Raw genomic sequence first — 19,422 nt, 5'->3', positions numbered from 1 at the left:
GCCGTGGAGCTGCGGGTGCGCGCGCGGGGCCCCGGCCCACGCGTGTCCCCAACATGAGCTCAGGTCAGCGGGACACACACGGGGGGGGAGGTGGGACACTCACACACATATCTGGGGGGGGGTGGGGGGTGTGTGCAGGGCCCTCCCCGCTTTGCAGCGCTTTGCAGCTCCGTGCGCGGCCCACGGGGGTCGCATCGTGCGTGGCCCCGCGGGTGCGTTCTGCGGTCCCCCCCACCCCGGGGGCTGCGCTCACCCCCCGCTCGGCCCCTGCTTGTGCAACGGCTTGTGCTGGAAAGTGGGGGGGGGGGGGGGCGGGCAGCTTCACTTTATTTTTGCTTTCTTTTCTTTTTGCTTCATTTTCTTCTGTCTCATTTGATTTGGCTTCATTTTGCTTTGGTCTATTTTCGCTTTTATTTTGCTTTGTTCTATTTTGCCTCTTTTTGCTTTGCTTTCTTTTAGTTTGCTTTATTTTAGTTGGCTTTGCTTTGCTTCATTCTGCCTCCTTTTGCTTTGCTTTATTTGATTTTGCTTTGCTGTATTTTGCCTCTTTTTGCTTTATTTTGCCTCTTCTTGCTTTGCCTTATTCTAATTCACTTCTTTTCACTTTGCCTCATTTTAATTCGCTTCTTTTCGCTTTGCTTCATTTCAATTTGCTCCTTTTTGCTTTGCTTTATTTTTGCTTTTTATTTTATTATTGTTTTTATTTTATTTTATTTTATTTTATTTTATTTTATTTTATTTTATTTTATTTTATTTTATTTTATTTTATTTTAATTTCGCTTCGCTTTGCTTTGCTTTGCTTCCCCCTGCAATGAGGTTTCCAAAATCAGGAGCCATTGATGTAGCCAAGTGGGTGCTGCCCCCCCTCCACTCTCACAGATTTGGGGGGGGGGCAGCACAGCGATGTCCCCCCGGGATGCAGCGGGGCTGGAAAACGCTGTCACGGGACGTTGCAGAACCGCTTTACCTTTCTGGCCCCTTGCGCCGTTGGGGGATGTCACACGATGTCACCCACCCAGCCCCAAACCGGCCAACCCTACAGCCAAAAAACCCTTTGCAGGGTTGAGGGTGATAGGGGAAAAAAAGCATCCAGGGGTTCAGAAACATGCGATATGGCACCAAAACATCACCCGAGGTGCCCTGCACCCCTCGTCTCGGCGGCTGACGGAAGCGGCTCGGCCTGCGCAACCTTTGCCTGTTTCCTTTCAAATTTGCCCCAATCGGCGCGGGAGGAAGGAAAGGGAGGAGGGTGATGATGCGGTGGCCGGTCCTTATGGTGCCACCGTGGTCCTTGTGCTGGCACCATGGTCCCCACCACCCTGCTGACCCCCCTGGGGTCCCCGCCACCCATTTCTTGCTCCAAACCTGCAGCGCAGCAGCACTCGGAGGTTAAACCTCCCCCTATTTTACTGAAGGGTTGCCAGGTTTAACGCTGGGATGCTGGCTCAAGAGGCAGGAGGTGCTTTAATCCTGGCCTAACGCAGCAAAACGGTCATGATGGGCTGTGAGGAGCGAGGCTCCTCACTCCTTAAATAAGTTAGGAGCTCTTTATTTAACAAGAATTGGGAGAAAATATGGATTTTGGATATAAACGGGGTTTTTTTACCCAAGCGTGGGTGCTCCCGCAGCCGCCGGGTGCTCTCTCCAGCTCAGCGGGTGGTTTAAGCGCACGCCGAGGTCTTGCAAAACCCGAGTGCAGGAGAGGTCAGGGCGGCGCTGGTCCGGACGGATTCGGCCGCCGCTGCCGTCAGCACGTGGCGAAGGAAACGCTGGTTGTGCCGCCGGCTTCCTCCTCGCAGACAAACCCTCCTGCAGACCTGGACCGAAACCAGTTAGAGGTGGACGGGGCTACTGGGAGGACACTTTGCCTGCAAGGACTTGATTTTATTACTTTATTCTCTCGCCCGTCTAAAGGATTTGATGTACGAGAGCGATTCCGCTCAGTCGCCATCTGCCGTGTCCCCATCGTGTCTCAAGCTTGTCTCATCCTTTTGTTTCTTCCAACCTCGGGGTGTTTTTCCGGATGGGGCAGGACGGGAGCTGGTAGAACACGTTTGCTCCGTCCTGTGGCAGGCAAGACAACGCGTTTCTGGTGTGGATGAGTTTATGTTGGCTCAGTGGAAAGGGCGGGAGAATTGACGCCGTCTCATCCCAAGCCCTCTCTGGGTCTGACGGCTGTGACGTCTCCCATCCCAAACTCCGCAAGGGGTTAAATCTTGCTCTGTGTGACCAAACACTGTTTTCCTTCCCTCATCCTTCCTTCCTTTTGCCACATCCTGATTTTCAGTGTCCTCGTCCCCAAGGGCCTGGATTGACATTGTCAACCCCATCCCATCAAGCAGACAGCACCAGACCTCGCTGCTTGGAGCAGTGACCGTGCTGGGTGGATCTTGTGGGCAACATCCAGCCCGCACATGTGGCAGGAGCAGAGGAAACGGCCTCAAGTTGCGCCAGGGGAGGTTGAGGTTGGATGTGGGGAACAATTTCTTGCCCAAAGGGCTGTGGGGCATTGGAACAGGCTGCCCAGGGCAGTGCTGGAGTCACCATCCCTGGAGGGTTGGACAGACGGACATGAGGTTCTCAGGACATGGGGCAGTGCCAGGGGTGGGGAACGATTGGATTCGATGATCTTAAAGTATTTTCCAACCATAATTTGATTATTCTATTCTATGATTTTAACTCTCCTGGGAGCCCGGCAGCTGCGAGGAGCCGGCGCTGACACTTCCAGCAGCGCTTTGGCCGTGCAAACCCAGTGTCAGTGGGGAATTGTGTCCCCTTTTCCCTTTGCAAGCTGGGCCGGGACATCACTGACCCCCCCCCCAAATTTACAACAGCTCCGGGCTGTTATGCCCCCATTTATCAGCAGCAAGAGAAGCAAATCTCTTCCCAGAGCTCTCAGAAACAAGTTTGGGGCAAAACCCCTCAGCTTTGGGAGCCGGAGCAGGGACAGCCGCTTGTCCCCACGCTGTGTTTGCCAACGAGGTGTGGCCTTTGCGTCGCGATTCAAAACCGGTATCGCAGCTCCGCAGGGCTCTGCCCTCCCCCCCGGCGGTGCCGGACGCGTCCCGGACACGGCTGAGGATGGTGTTACCTGCCCCATCCCGAGCGGGGTAAAGCGCGGTGAGTCGAGGCCGGAGCTCCTTCTCGCTTGCAGCATTTTGGGGAGCAGCGGGAATGGGAACAGGGGTCAGAAACCCCCCGGGGATGGGGACATGGTTGTGCGAGAGCCACAGCTGAATGGACGGAGCCGCTTGCGCCCGTGCGCTGCTCCGAAAAATTTGCTGCTTGTGGGAAAAGGTCAAGAAAATGGTAATAATTGAGTTGTTGCAAAGAGCAGAGTGCGGGTGGCGAGGTGGGCTGTGCTTCTTGCCGCCCAGCCTGGCTTAGCGAGGCGCAGGGAGCAAATTGGGGTCGGTTTGGGGGGTGTTGCAGTAATTTTCCCCCCTCCTGCAAACCCTGGGTGCTGGGGAAAAGCCTTAGTGCCCGGCACCCCGTCTCCCTGCCCTTTGTTCTGCCTCTTCCACCGCTCCCGGCCTCATTTTGCCTGGAATCGAGGTTTTTCATGGGGTTTGATGCCGGCAGCAGGGTGATCGATGTCTCCCCACCTTGCAGCTGTTTGTTTGCCTCCTAGGGGGGGCTTTGGTTTGAATAAACCCTCCCTTGAGCTCATCCCCCCCTCCACTTCCCCACCGTAAAACTTACACCTCGGAGCAGCACTGGCTGTTTTTTGGGGGGAGATTGAGACCCAACACTCGTGATCATCAAAATGATGATGGTTTTAATTAATTGCTGTTGTTATGAGCTTGTGGGGGGCTTTTCTGGCAGAGGACGGGCCCCTGGGCTTTCGCCCAGCCTCTAAATTGCCTGAGCGCCCTGGAAACCTGAACCGGGAAATTATCTCACGTTTCAAGGGTGGGAATTACCGAAATACCTCTTGGTTTGTGTTTGTGCCACGTGTTATCTCCCCGCTGCTTTGAGCTGCCAGAGTTGGGACTCCCTGGGGTGTAATTCAGGGCAGATTGAGGGTATAGGTGTGTTTAACTTCATGGGGTGGAGGGTGATGGTTAAAATCCCACTGGGGGTCACAGAATCATTTTGGTTGGAAAAGCCCCTCAAGACCACCTAGTCCAACCATTCTCCACCGCTGGCACTGCCCCATGTCCTGAGAACCTCATCTATGTGTATTTTCAACCCCTCCAGGGATGGTGACTCCAGCACTGCCCTGGGCAGCCTGTTCCAATGCCCCACAGCCCTTTGGAGAAGAAGTTGTTCCCCAGATCCAATTTAAACCTCCCTGGCGATCCCCATTTTCCAGATTGGGCATTTAAGCGCAGCAGCGACCAGCAGGAATCGGAGGTGCTGAGCCGTGCTGGGCATCATTAAAACCAGTCAAAAGCAAATTTTGTGGCCACGTCCTCCATGCAGAGGGAAACACAAGGAGCAAACAAGCGTGCAGAGCAGCCGGGAGAGCTCTCCTTGTGCTCGCCCTGGCGCTGCCCCAGCCCCGCTCCCTTTTCCCAGCTGCCAAACCGCTGCGTTCCGTGCCAGCTTTTCTCCCCAAGCTCCTTTGGCGCTGTTGGTGTGACCGTCACGTGCTGCGGGAGGGTGACCGGGCAGCACCGGGTGTCCCCGTGCCCGCAGCGTCCCCCTGCACAGCACCAGCCGGGCTGGGTGACAGAGGGGACACCCAGGGATGTCACCAGCACAGCTGGGAGCCCATCACTGCAGCATCTCCTAAATAACCCTTTCGAATCAGCTCCCCTGATTATTTCCTCGCTGTTCTTTCGCCCTGCAGACAGCAGCAGGCTGCTGGGGAGGCGGCGGCCGGGCTACGGGACGCTGCAGCCGGACGCTGAGAAATCCCGCATGGTAGGTCCCAGGGCTTCGCCGCGGGGAGGGAGGCACAAAAATTGCATGTTATCTGCAAAAACAGTGGTTTTCCAGCCCCATAATGACTTGGTTGCTGTCTGCTAAGAGGCTTGGGGCTTTTATTGATTTAGATGCTTGATAATTTGGGTTATTTTGGGGATAAGTGTCCCTGTAAAGGTGGGTTTTCTGTCTGCCAGGAGGTGACGGGCTACCAGACCAAGCGGTGGCGGGTGGCCCTGTGCCACGCGGGCTCCGTGCTCACCGCCGGGCTGCTCCTCGTCCTCTTCCACTGGAAACCCAGCCTGGAGGTGCAGGCGAAGTGCAAACCCTGCGCCCTCGGCCAGGCCGACTGGGTCATCATCAGGGTGAGTCCCAAACTGGGGTGTGGACTCTGCCACCGGCGTCCTGGGAGGGCCTTGGGCATGTCCCTTGATGTCCCATGTCACCCTCCCCACACTGTGTTTGATGTCTCCTCACGTCAAGCGACGTGCTACCCCAGAGCCAAGTTATTCCAGGAATAATTATTATATAGAACGTAATGTAATTTAATATAATATAATGCAATATAATGTAGTGTGATATAACATGGTATAATATAGTGTAATATAACGTCACATGACATGATGTAACATAATGTCACATAACATGATGTAATATAATGTAATATAACGTGATATAACATGATGTGACAGAACATAATATAACGTCACATAATGTGATATAATATAATGTAATATATAACATAACATCACGTAATGTGATATAACATAAAATAATGTAATATAACATAATATAACATGATATAACATAATATGATTTAATATAATGTCACGTAATGTGATGTAATATTATGTAATATAATGTAACATAACGTGATGTAACATGATATAATGTAATGTAACATAATGTAACAGGATAAAATGTAACAAAATGGGACATTACATAATGTGATATAGCATGATCTAATGTAATGTAATGTAACAATCACATAAAGTGGTATAATGTAATATAACATAACAACGTGATATAATGCGATATAATATAATATAATCTGATAATAATATAATATTATTCCTGGAATAATCCCGTGCTCTCCCCTTCCGTAGCAGCCAGCCTGCCTTTGCATTTCCCTTGATCATCCCTGAAACCCACCAGTCACCTGGGACAGGTCACTGGGGACTCCCTGTGACACTGTCCCCATGCAAAGGAACGGGGGGGGACACCCGGGGACCCCCATTTCCCTCTGCTCAGCCCCATGCTGTGTTGCAGGACCGATTTGGACAGTGCTTCACCACCCGTGTGTGCGCAGAGCCGCTGGGTGAGGGCAGGTGAGATACCAGCGGGCGCTCCCCGAGATTTCGGCTACAGGGAAGGGGGTGTTTGCAGTGGGAGAGGGGGGATTAACGCTTGGTTTGGCATCCCGAGCAGCCTGGAGCATCACCCCGGGGCCAGGCTGGAGGACCGGAGGAGCAGCATCGCCATCGGCGTGTCGGAGGAGGAGGAGAGCAGGGACACCGTCCGGCTGCAGGAGAGGGAGGAGGTAACGTCTGGAGAACAGGAGCTGAGGGGAGACCTTCTGATCTCTGAACTGCCTGAAAGGAGCTTGGAGCCAGGGGGGGTCGGGCTCTGCTCCCCAGGAACAAGCGCCAGGAGCAGAGGAAACGGCCTCAAGTTGCGCCAGGGGAGGTTGAGGTTGGATGTGGGAACAATTTCTTCCCCAAAGGGCTGTGGGGCATTGGAACAGGCTGCCCAGGGCAGTGCTGGAGTCACCATCCCTGGAGGGCTGGACAGACGGACATGAGGTTCTCAGGACATGGGTTGGGTTATGGTTGGACTCAAGGATCCTGAGGTCTTTTCCAACCAAAACGATTCTCTGATTCCCACCTCCCATGGCATGTGTCCCTCTAACACGTTACTTTTCCCATCCTGCCCTGCTCAGAAGAACATCTTGCGGTATTACCTCTTTGAGGGCATGCGCTACGTCTGGATGGAGCAGCGGCAGGCGTTCTGCAAAGTCAGGTATTTCTCCATCCCCTCTGCCCCAGCAATCCTCGCTGCATGTCTCTGCTCCTCTCCTTGACCCCTCAGCCCCCCCAGGAATAATCCTGACCTGGCTGGAAGCCACAGAACCGCACTGGAGCTTTTCTCCACGCTGTGAAACCTTTGGAGCCAATCCCCAGGGTGTTGGGTCGGGGAAGCAGCGCTGCCTCTGGCCCTGAGTTGTTGATGTTCCCTGTCTTTGTGGGTGAAGTATTTTGGCAGAAGCCCCATGCTGGATGGTCCCACCGCGCTGTGCCGCTCGCAGCTCTCCAAACTGTGCCCCTTTTGTCCCTGCTCCTCGGCAGATGCCAAGGAACAAGATGCTCTCCCTTACTCAAAGGGGGTTTTTTTGTTGTTGCCAAGGACTTGGCCGTGGGTTTTGTTCCGCCAGGCCAGGCTCCTGCTGACTTTGACTCCGTTTCTCTGTTTTTTCTTTCCCCTTGGCCTTGCCAGTGTCTTGGATGAAGGTTGGACCTGCGCAGATCTCCACCTCTCCCAGGCTGGGCTTGACCAGCAAGACCACAATACCAGGTAGAATCATCAAATCACAGAATGGTTCGTGTTGAAGGGCCCTTCCCAGCCCCCCAGTGCCCCCCCTGCCATGAGCAGGGACATCTTCAGCAGCTCCGGTTGCTCAGAGCCCCGTCCAGCCTGGCCTGGGATGTCTCCAGGGATGGTTCATCCACCACCTCTCTGGCCAACCTGGGCCAGGCTCTCACCACCCTCAGGGACAACAATTTCTTCCTCCTGTCCAGCCTGAATCTCCCATTTTAGTTTAAACCATCACCCCTTGTCCTATCACAACTGGCCCACATGGGATCTCCCAACCCTCTGGGACACCCAGGCAGTGCAGATAAAGCTTTTCCAGGGGCTGGTGAATTCTGGAATCTGTTTTTTTCTTGCACCCAGACCTCAAAACATAAGACAGCCGGGTCAGCTGCATTTCCCTGGCTTGGCTTCTCCACATCACCAGGCTCCCATGGAGTTCTGGGCAGCATGAGGGCCCCCCAGGATGGAAATGCAGCTTTTCCCCAGCACCCATTTGCTTCCCCCTTTGCTTTTTTCTCTCCTGTTTGCAGAACGAAGATCTATGGACCCAACCTCATTGAGGTGCCGGTCAAGTCCTACGCCAGGCTCTTGGTGGAGGAGGTGTGTGTGCATTGATGGGCCCAGCTGTGAAAACACTGAGTTGTCCCAGGGCAGATCCTGCCCCATCTCCATGTCCCTCACTTTGTGGGCTTTTCCTCTCTGGTGGGGAGGAGAGGACTTCAGGACTATTTTGGGGCAGAGATCAGAGAAGGCAGAGCTGTGGAGGGGACCTATCCCGCCTCTTAGCTCAGACACGAGCATCCCCAGAGGTGGCTGAGCATCCTCAGCAGTCCTGACCATAGAGCAAAGCCGGGGAGGATGGAGGGTTTGGAAGAAATCAGCTCATTTATCCCCAGGGAAGGGCCAGTTTCCCCTCTGCATGAGCAGTTGTCCCTCAAGGAGCCTGGAGGTCTCATGGTGGGCTGGAGGAAGCTCTGACCCCTCAAAATCTGCTCTTTCTCCTTGTTCTCTTCCAGGTTCTCAACCCCTTCTACATCTTCCAAGTGTTCAGCATCGTGCTGTGGGTCTGCGATGCCTATTACTACTACGCCGCCTGCATTTTCCTCATCTCCACCATTTCCTTAGGGCTGTCCCTCTACGAGACGAGGAAGGTGGGTGGTGGGTTTGGCACACGCAGCTCTCAGAAAACAGCCTGTTTTCTGATGCTGTTTGACCTCCGTGCTGCTGCTGAGCTCCCTCTGAGCCCAGCTGGGTGAGCACAACCCATATTCCAATGCTGGGGCAGGTTTTCTCCTCCTTTATCTGTGGTCCTGAGCTTTTGAGACCCGTTTAATGAAGCTTTGCTGCATGTTTTGAGCTGCCCAGGAGTGGCTGGTAACTGCTCCCTCTCTTGCAGCAAAGTGCCACCCTGCAAAACATGGCCAGGATGTCGGTCGGTGTCCGGGTCCGTCGTCCCGAAGGAGGTGAGTGCGATGTCCACAAGGAGTGAGGGCTCACAAAGCCATTTGGGATGGTGCTGCGATGATACCTCCAATGCTACTGGCTCAGGGGAGAGTGGCTGGAAAAGGACCTGGGGGTGTTGGTGAACATGAGCCAGTGTATGCCCAGGTGGCCAAGAGGCCACCAGCATCCTGGCTGGTACCAGAACTGCTGTGGCCAGCAGGGCCAGGGCAGCGACTGTCCCTGTGCTGGGCACAGTGAGGCCAAACCGTGAATCCTGGGGCAGTTTTGGGCCCCTCAGCTCAGGGCTCAAAATGGCGGCACCAAGATCACCTCAGGGCTCAAAATGGCGGCCAGAGGGGTGGCGGGATCACCTCACACCAAGAAAGGCCTTGAGGTGCTGGAGCGAGTGGAGAGAAGGGAACGGAGCTGGTGAGGGGCTGGAGCACAAGTGTGATGGGAGCGGCTGAGGGACCTGGGGGGTTCAGCTGGAGAACAGGAGCTGAGGGGAGACCTTCTGATCTCTGAACTGCCTGAAAGGAGCTTGGAGCCAGGGGGGTCGGGCTCTGCTCCCCAGGAACAAGCGCCAGGAGCAGAGGAAACGGCCTCAAGTTGCGCCAGGGGAGGTTGAGGTTGGATGTGGGAACAATTTCTTCCCCAAAGGGCTGTGGGGCATTGGAACAGGCTGCCCAGGGCAGTGCTGGAGTCACCATCCCTGGAGGGCTGGACAGACGGACATGAGGTTGGTTATGGGAACAATTTCTTCCCCAAAGGGCTGTGGGGCATTGGAACAGGCTGCCCAGGGCAGTGCTGGAGTCACCATCCCTGGAGGGCTGGACAGACGGACATGAGGTTCTCAGGACATGGGGCAGGGACAGGGGTGGGGAACACTTTGACTCGGTCATCTTGAGGGTTTTTCCAACCAAAATGACGTGCCAGAGCACGGCTGTGTTTTTCCCAGAGGAGACGGTCACCTCCGCGGAACTGGTGCCGGGCGACTGCATCAGCCTCCCCACGGACGGGACGCTGGTCCCGTGCGATGCGGCGCTGCTGACGGGCGAGTGCATGGTCAACGAGAGCATGCTGACGGGTGAGAGCCCCGGGACGAGGGATTTTTTGGGAGCAGCCCCTTCCCATCAGGCTGGGCGGATCCTGACCCCCCCAGGGTGATAAACCCCGCTCCGTGCTGTTCCCCACCGCAGGGGAGAGCGTGCCGGTGATGAAAACCCCTCTCCCGGTGGGCAGCGGCATCTATTCCCCCGAGGAGCACCGGCGGCACACCTTGTTCTGCGGGACGCAGGTCATCCAAGCCAAGTCCTACGTGGGCAGAGACGTGCTGGCTGTGGTGACCCGCACAGGTGAGGGATTGAGAAAAAACACCAAAAAAGGTGTGTAGATGAGGTTCTCAGGGACATGGGTGAGTGCCAGGGTTGGGGCAATGGTTGGACTCAATGATCTTGAGGGGCTTTTCCAACCAAAGTGATTCTATAGTATATGAAGAGCCAGGATTAAGCCATGTATTTAGAGCGATGATTACATATTTACCTCCTTCCTGTCTTCCGCAGGGTTCTGCACTGCCAAAGGGGATCTTATCAGCTCCATCCTCTACCCCAAACCCGTGAGCTTCAAGTTCTACAAGGATGCTGTGAAGTTTGTCCTGTTCCTCGCTGTCCTGGGTACGTCTGAGGGTGGAGGCATGGCCAGGAGCAGCCAAACTCCTCTTTAGATGGTTGAACCCACCCTTCATCATCTGCTTTGTGTTGTAACCGAGCCCGTTCTCCTCCCGCACAGCTTTTATTGGCACGCTGTACAGCATCCTCATCTTGGTGAAAAACCAGGTAGGGTTGTTGGAGCTGGTGAATCCTCAGTTTGGGTTGAAGGGACCTTCAAAGCTAATCCAGTCCCATCCCTGCCATGAGCAGGGACATCTTCAGCAGCTCAGGTTGCTCAGAGCCCCGTCCAGCCTGGCCTGGGATGTCTCCAGGGATGGTTCATCCACCACCTCTCTGGCCAACCTGGGCCAGGCTCTCACCACCCTCAGGGGCAACAAATTGAATCCTTGAGTATAGGGTGATGGGTGAGGGTTGTCAGGATGCCCAACCTTCTTCTTCCCCACCCACCAGGTCCCCGTGGGGCAAATCATCATCCGCGCCCTCGACCTCATCACTGTCATCGTGCCCCCAGCTCTCCCAGCTGCAATGACCGTGGGCACCATCTACGCGCAGAACAGGCTGAAGAAACAAGGAATCTTCTGCATCAGCCCTCCCCGAATCAACCTCTGCGGGAAGATCCGCCTGGTTTGCTTCGACAAGGTGAGTCTTGGGCACAATGGGACCACAGTTTCCATCTCGGGGGTCTCGTCTGGACCCATTGTCCCCTCCCCACAGACGGGAACCCTGACGGAGGAAGGTCTGGATGTCTGGGGGGTGGTCCCGCTGGAGAACAACCACTTCATGCCCATCGTCCACGAGCCCCGCTGCCTGCCCGCTGGTCCCTTGCTCTACTCTCTTGCCGCCTGTCACACCGTGACGCTGCTGCGGGCACAGCCCATCGGGGACCCTGTGGACCTCAAGATGGTGGAGTCCACTGGCTGGGTAAGACAAGCAGTGGGCAAAGCTGCGGGTCTGTAAAGAAGGAGGTATCAGATCTCTGGAACAATTTCTTGCTGGAAAGGGCTGTGGGGCATTGGAACAGGCTGCCCAGTGCAGTGCTGGAGTCACCATCCCTGGAGGGTTAGACAGACGGACATGAGGTTCTCAGGACATGGGGCAGGGATAGGGGTGGGGAACGGTTAGACTCAATGAGCTTGAGGGGCTTTTCCAACCAAAGCCATTCTATGATTCCATGATCTTGCTCTGCCAGGAGAAGGGGGTGTTTCAAACCACCTATGGGGTGGACAGGGCTTGGTTCTTGCCAGGCAGGGCTTTGCCATCTCAGCATCTGTCTTGGTTCCAGCGCCTGGAGATGATGGAGGAGGAGGGAGGTGAGCTGCCCGCCTGCCAGCAGTTTGGGACAAAGGTCTTGGCTGTGATGAAACCTCCGCCTGAGGAAGAACAGCCGCGAGACAGGGTAGGTCCTGTGGACCAGAGCGGCTCAGGTTCCCCGAGTCACTTGGTTTGGACCCCCAGAGGGTTGTTGTGTCCTCCATGGCCCCTGGAGAGCTTGTACCTCCTGGAGAAGCTCCTGCCTGCCCCTGACACCTTCCCTCTCTTCCACAGAAGCACCAGTCACCCCTGGGCATCCTCCGGCGTTTCCCCTTCTCCTCCTCCTTGCAGAGGATGAGTGTCCTGGTGAAGCTGCCCGGAGAAGCCTCGGCCCACGTCTACACCAAGGGCGCACCGGAGATGGTGGCCAGTCTGTGCAGGAAGGAAACTGGTATGTACTGGGGGACAGTGGTTCATTGTCACTGCCCAGCTGTGAATCATAGGATTATAGATTGGTTTGGGTTGGAGGGACCTTCAGAGCTCATCCAGTCCAAGAGCAGGGACATCTTCACCAGCTCAGGTTGCTCAGAGCCCCGTCCAGCCTGGCCTGGGGTGTCTCAGGGATGGTTCAGCCACCACCTCTCTGGCCAACCTGGGCCAGGCTCTCACCACCCTCAGGGCAACAATTCCTTCCTCATGTCCAGCCTGAATCTCTTCTCCCAAAACAATTCCGTGATTCCTTGACCATCCAAAGTCCTTCAGCAGCTCCAGCCCCAGCTCCCCTTGCTGGGTTTACCCCACTGGGTTCAGGACCTGCTCTGACTTTGCTTTTCTCCTCGTGGCCGCAGTCCCCGTGGATTTCTCCCAGATGCTGCGACACTACACCACCGATGGTTTCCGAGTCTTGGCTCTGGCTTGCAAACCCCTGAGCACAGTGTCAACCTTCGAGCAGGCCCTGCAGCTCCCGAGGTTGGTGCCAACAACTTGTTTTTCCACTGTTTAGATGTTCACTCTGAGCATTTCACAGGATGCTTTTGTCCTAGCAGCCTGCCCTGTCGTAGTCTGCAAGGAATTAAACCCTACCCCGTACCAAAGCGATCGCTGGCTGCCCCCTAGATGGATTTTTAGCTGTTTATACCAATTTTTCTGCTCTGCCTTGTGTTGAAGACGGTGTTGACCAGCTCGTTGTGTCCCACCAGGGACTCTGCGGAGAGCAGCCTGACCTTCCTGGGCTTCCTCGTCATGAAAAACGTCCTCAAGCCAGAGTCTGCACCCGTGATTCACCTCCTGAGGAACGCCAACATCCGCCCCGTCATGGTGACAGGTGACCCTGCGGAGGGGACCGGGGACACCCGGCTTGGGGAGGAGATGGGACACGCATGATCCTTGATGCTGTGCAAGGGATGAAGGGTTTTTCCACCAGAAATCGTGGCCTGAAGCAGCTGGGGTGCTCGGCAAGGACTCCTGGGCTGGTGCAGGCCGCTTTTTTGTGGGTGCAGCATGAACCTGCAGACCCAGAGTGGGTGGCTTAAATAGCAAAACAGCTCCCTGTCTCACTGCAATCACATAAATGTTGACTTTTCCTGAGCACCCCGAATTGCACAGCTAATGGGGGGGAGGTAGGAGTCACCTTTGGGTCTTTTGCACCAAACCAAGTGGCGCTGCCAAGGTTTGGAGCTGCTGCTTTTCTTTGGGGAGATTCAGGCTGGACATGAGGAAGGAATTGTTGGCCCTGAGGGTGGTGAGAGCCTGGCCCAGGTTGGCCAGAGAGGTGGTGGATGAACCATCCCTGGAGACATCCCAGGCCAGGCTGGACGGGGTCTGAGCAACCTGAGCTGGTGAAGATGTCCCTGCTCATGGCAGGGGGGGCACTGGGGAGCTGGGAAGGGCCCTTCAACCCAAACTATTAATATTCTATGATTTGGTGTAGGGCAGCAATGAGATTTTGGAGCTTTCCCGCAAAAAATGGGGAAGCAAAAGGACCCCCAAAGTGAACCGGGAAGGGGGATGCGGTGGGTTGGATCTCACAGCCATGCGAGACCCTGGCAAACATCGTTAGGCTGGTGGTTTCTCAGCCCCCACCGCCTCTGTCTGCCAGGGGACAACATGCTGACGGCTGTGAACGTGGCCAGGAGCTGCCGCATGGTGGAAGCCAAAGAGGGGGTGATCTTCGTCAGCGCCTCCCCCCCCGGCCACAACAAACCCGCCGCTCTGAAATTCGTCCTCGCCGAGCACTCCCAGGGCGAGGAGCAGCTGGAGGTGAGTCCTGAGGCAACAGTTGGGGCATTTTGTAAAGCCAAAGCTGCTGGTCATCGTGCAGGACTCTACAAATAACAATGCTGGGAAAAGAGAGGCAGTTATGGGTGTGATTCTGCCCTTTGTTAAATGGGAGAAAATAACTTGCTCCTGTTTCTCCCTGGGAGCACATCAAGCTCCAAACACCCTCGTGGGATGCAGCCAGGTCCTGCTCCAGGTTTGATACAAAGGGCTTGCTCACACAAGCTTTTTATCCAAAATACCACTATTAAATGCCTGAAATTGAGGTTTGAGGGAAGCTGCTTTACCATGTGGCTTGAGGATGCTGGCGCAGAGCATCGCCCAGGGGCTCAGCAGGGATTTGAGCGCGACTTGGAGAAAAAGAACCAGAAAAAAGGAGCTTGTTTTCCTTGGCAGGGTGTGCAGCGGCGGGACGGCTGCTGCCTGCAGCCCCAGCCCTGCCACTTCGCGCTGAACGGCAAGTCCTTCGCTGTGGTTTGCGAGCATTTCCCTGACCTGCTGCCAAAGGTGAGTCTGATGGCAGGGAATCCTCCGGCAAGGTGGGGACTTTATATCAGCGCCTGTTGGATTAGGACAAGGGGTGATGGGTTTAAACTAAAGGAGGGAGATTCAGGCTGGCCATGAGGAAGGAATTGTTGGCCCTGAGGGTGGTGAGAGCCTGGCCCAGGTTGGTCAGAGAGGTGGTGGATGAACCATCCCTGGAGACATCCCAGGCCAGGCTGGACGGGGCTCTGAGCAACCTGAGCTGGTGAAGATGTCCCTGCTCATGGACTGGGTGACCTTTGAAGGTCCCTTCAACCCAAAATATTCTATGATTCTATGAAGGTTGACCTCACTGGGGTTTCACGGTGCAGCCTTGGAACTCCAAAGCAAAATGCCCCAAGGGTCTGTTTTGTTTCTTCGCTGGTGGATGGTGCCTTGTGCTCTGCTAAGCTGGGAAAGCTCAGAATCACCCGGCTCCTCCTGGGCTGTGGGGGGTTGCGATACACTCACGGAGCCTTTGCCCTCTTTGCAGATCCTCATCCGAGCCACTGTCTTCGCCCGCATGTCGCCCGACCAGAAGACTCAGCTGGTTTGCAGCCTGCAAGAGCTCAAGTAAGGACCCCCAGCCCCAAGGGATGGGGGACAGAGGGGGACAAGGAGTTTTTCATACAATCACAGAATCATTTTGCTTGGAAAAGCCCCTCAGTATCATTGAGTCCAACCATTAACCCAACCCTGGCACTAACTCATGTCCCTGAGAACCAGAAGTGGATTTATCCTGAACACAGGGGTGCAGCTGCAAAGCCCCAGGGTTTTCCCCTGTCCCATCGTGACTTCTTGGCTCCCTTCTCACTGCAGCTACTGCGTGGGGATGTGCGGGGACGGCGCCAATGACTGCGGGGCTCTGAAAGCCGCCGACGTGGGCATCTCGCTGTCCGAGGCGGAGGCGTCGGTGGCTTCACCGTTCACCTCCCGGGTGGCCAACATCGAGTGCGTCCCCACCATCATCCGGTGAGCTGCCGGGGGATGAAACCCAGGATGGGGGTCTGTTGGGTGCCGCTGTGTCCCCACTTTGGGACAATTCATAGGGGGGTGGTGGGTGAGGCTGTTTTTCTCCGCAGGGAGGGCAGGTGCTCGCTGGTCACCTCCTTTGGTGTCTTTAAGTACATGGCGCTGTACAGCTTAGTGCAGTTTGTGTCCGTCCTGCTGCTCTACACGGTGAGTCCTGTGGTTTCCCAAATGCCTACGGTGCCTTTGGGTCACCTTGTCACCGCTGGGTGACCTTCCCAGCCCTCTTGTGGCTGCGAGTGGGTGGCTTCTCCTTCCCAGATCAACACCAACCTGAGCGACTTCCAATTCCTCTTCTTCGACCTGATCATCACCACCACTGTGGCGGTGCTGATGGGTCGGACGGGTCCTGCCCAGGACCTGGGAGTGGAGCGTCCCCAAGGAGCCTTGATCAGCGTGCTGGTGCTGGGCAGCCTGCTCCTGCAGACCACCCTGCTCATCACCGTGCAAGTGCTCAGCTACTTCGTCACCGTCTCACAGAGCTGGTGAGGGACCCGGCTTCATGTGGCTTTGGTGATGGGAAACCCACAACAGGGGGTTGCAATGAAGCCTGGGTGCTTGTCTTAGAATCATTTTGATTGGAAAAGACCCTTGAGATCATCGAGTCCAACCATTCCCCACCCCCGTCCCTGCCTCATGTCCTGAGAACCTCATGTCCGTCTGTCCAACCCTCCAGGGATGGTGACTCCAGCACTGCCCTGGGCAGCCTGTTCCAATGCCCCACAGCCCTTTGGGGAAGAAATTGTTCCCCACATCCAACCTCAGCCTCCCCTGGCACAACTTGAGGCTGTTTCCTCTCATCCTATTTCTTAATACCTGGGAGAAGAGACCAACCCCCCCTTTCCACAACCTTCTTTCAGATAATTGTAGAGAGAAGGTCCATGAACAATCTGCTCATGGAGAAGACAGGGTCACTGTTTAAACCCTCTCCTTGCCTCTCCCTTCATCTGACTCTCCCCAACTTGTCCCCCAACCCGGTTCAGGTTCGTCCCACTGAACAGCACGGTGACAGCTCCCCAAAACCTGCCCAACTACGAGAACACGGTCCTCTTCTGCATCACGGGCTTCCAGTATCTCATCCTGGCCGTGGCCATGTCCAAGGGGTACCCATTCCGGGAGCCGCTCTACACCAACGGTGAGGATGATGCCGGCTACATGGACAAAAGGAGATGTTAAACATTCCTCCTCCTCCTCAACCCTCCTCCTTCTCGCCCTCAGTGCTCTTCCTGGTGGTCCTCATCCTCCTTTTTGGCCTCATGGTGTGGTTGACCCTCTACCCATTGGGCTTCCCCAAAACGCTGTTGAAGCTGCAGAGCATCGACGACTTGAATTTCAAGCTGCTGCTGCTGGGAATCGCTGTCCTCAACTTCTTCGCTGCCTTCGTGCTGGAGGTAGGACACCCCAGGGTGGGCACTGGGGACGTGAGGGACACATGTTGTCCTTTTGGGTCTGTCCCAGCAATTATTTTCCAGGAGCTGTGGGCACTGAGGGAGCAGGGCTTGCCTTGGCATTGGCTCTGCCCTCTCCTCGAGGTCCACAACCTCCCCAAAATTCTTTCCCCCCCTGTTTTTCCTTCAGACTGCCCTGGACCACGGTTTGCTCAGCTGCCTCCGCAAGCTGCGCCGAAAAAAAGCATCCAAGAAGCTTTTCAAGAGGCTGGAGAAGGAGCTGAGCCAGCAGCAACCATCCTGGCCGCCTCTGAACGAACCGCTTTTCGCCACCCCCAAGATGTCCATCGCCGTTAGATAGCCCGTGTCGGGCTCCCCCCGCCTGCCAGCCCTCAGATGGCGTCGTTTATTTATTTATCCCCATAAATGGAGGGATGCGGTGGGCAGGACCCCACGGGGAGACCGGCGGCGTCAAAGCTGTGAAGCCGCACGTGCTGGTCCCGTGGCTGGAGAGGAGGAGATGCTGGAGCAGCAAACTGGGGGAGAAGGTCCAGAAGAAGAGGAGAAATGGTCCAGAAAAGAGGAGAAATGGTCCAGTTCAGCTCTTCCTCCTCTCCTGCACCAGCCTCGGACCCATCTCCCCATGCTGGGAACTGGTACCATTTCATAAGGGTACACACATTTTTCTTTTCCATCTCATGGCTGGTCAAAACCACCATGAAGAGGCTCCTTGATCTTCTCATGAAGAGGGTGCTCAATGTTGTCATGGTGAGAGCATCCACCCAGCCTCATGTTTCTGCTCACTGTGAAAAATAACCCCCCCACGGCTGCCCTAGATGTGTAGGAACGGTTTACAACCCCCCCATCCCCACCTTGCCCAGGACGCTGCTCAATCCCCACCGCCCAGGGACCAGCCTCTCTGCTTGCGATGCCCCTGCCGAGCACGGGACCTTTGTAGCATTAAAAAAAACCCCAAAAACCACAAAAACACCACCCCAAATCTCTTTATTTTTTAACTCTACTCCAGTGTCAATGCAGTCGGGAAGATGACATACAGCTTTTCGGTTTCCATATGGTGCTGTCGTGAGCGTTGTCTAATAAATTAACGTTATTTTCTTGAGGGTTTTGCTTGTGCGTGGATGGAGCTTGGGGCAGGACGACGTTGTGTGAGTATCAAACAGAGAAGATGAGCAAGCGCAGGAGGTTTTAGGGTCATTTCACTCGCCCATCTGGGCTGGAAGATGCTTTTCCTCAATGCTCGAAAGCAGAGAGCGAACCCAGGGGGCGGCACCACTGGGATTTCACCAGCCCAAATGAGTTAAATAACCCCAGAGCTGGAATTTCCTAGAAAATAATCATCATAATCACTGGAAAAACCCAGGTCATCCTCGCCAAAACTGCAAAAACCTCGCTCCTTCGACGGAGGAAAAGCCGGTGGATGGAGATGCCGCATCCTGAAAGGGGAGGATGCGCGGGAATGGGGGGATGCTCTGTCTGCATCGTCCTCTGAGGGGTTTTGGGGGGTTTTCAGCTTCCTTTAAGCCTGGTTCTTGGCTCAAAAGCTGGTTTTTGCAGGGACTGGCCTGCATGGAAACTCTCAGCCCCTCGGAGCGCCGGCGGCGCCTCTCTGCCCTCCGGGAGCTGGGGATTAGCTCAGGAAATGAGGCACAAGCAGAGGTAAGAGGTTTCCTGCAGTCCCAGCCAAGGCTGGAGTTATTAAACCAGAGGTTTCCTGCCCTTCAAAAAGAAGAAAAAACATCAAAAATCAACGCACAACCCTTGGAGATTTTTGCCTGCGCTTGGTGATTTTAAAAGGAGAAGCGGTTGGGGTGTGAGGGACCCATTTGCCTCTTGATTTTTGCCCCCTAAACCAGGGTGTTTTGCTTGACTGGTTGGTTTGCAAAGCCCATTTAATCATTAACAGGCGGCTCCTGCCCTTAATTAAAGGTCAACAAGGCTGGGGACAAGGACGGTGCTGGGTGTAGAAGCTTTAAGGGAGCAGCTATTAAATGTATTTAGAGTCGTTGTGGTGGTTTTATCCATCCTTCAGCCTGGAAAAACAGGTTTGATAGGAGATGGGAGCAGCTTAAACCCCCACCCTACTCCTTCGGGGCTGAAGAGATGGGTTTTTCCTTATTTTTAAAGTAATTAGACCCCATCCTGGCTGCAGAAATGCTCGTATTTCAGTAGAAATGGTTGTGGGGTTGGTGCAATGGGTGCAGGGGTTGTGATGGGTGCAAATCTCCCCATTGCTCATCCTTATCTCCAAAGAGCTTCTCCCTCCATCCCATCCCTCCTGCACTCCCAGTTGCTCCATTACTGTCTATAAACACAACTAAAATGTGAATGCTTTTATCTCTCAGCTCCAGACTCGCCGCCCCTAT

At 55.1% G+C, this 19,422-nt stretch overlaps 1 protein-coding gene across 1 annotated transcript; it reads left to right on the top strand.

Moving 5' to 3' along the window:
- The first annotated feature begins 5 nt into the window (after positions 1–5).
- Positions 6–18,149, top strand: ATP13A2 (ATPase cation transporting 13A2). Its single transcript, XM_082069694.1, has 29 exons — positions 6–63; positions 4,796–4,869; positions 5,067–5,234; positions 6,139–6,197; positions 6,298–6,409; positions 6,809–6,888; positions 7,363–7,440; positions 7,989–8,058; positions 8,475–8,609; positions 8,855–8,921; positions 9,860–9,988; positions 10,101–10,256; positions 10,464–10,574; positions 10,690–10,736; positions 11,022–11,210; positions 11,286–11,492; positions 11,854–11,967; positions 12,117–12,273; positions 12,671–12,791; positions 13,022–13,146; positions 13,921–14,081; positions 14,496–14,606; positions 15,115–15,194; positions 15,441–15,593; positions 15,704–15,800; positions 15,912–16,135; positions 16,634–16,785; positions 16,869–17,041; positions 17,229–18,149. The coding sequence occupies exons 1-29, from the start codon at positions 54–56 to the stop codon at positions 17,397–17,399; spliced, it is 3,531 nt and encodes a 1,176-aa protein (XP_081925820.1). The 5' UTR covers positions 6–53; the 3' UTR covers positions 17,400–18,149.
- Positions 18,150–19,422: the final 1,273 nt, after the last annotated feature.

The sequence above is a fragment of the Streptopelia decaocto genome (assembly GCF_964273445.1).
Source record: "Streptopelia decaocto genome assembly, chromosome: 20".
NCBI lineage: Eukaryota > Metazoa > Chordata > Aves > Columbiformes > Columbidae > Streptopelia > Streptopelia decaocto.
Note: the sequence above shows the minus strand (reverse complement) of the source record. Positions and strands in the feature narration are given on the sequence as shown.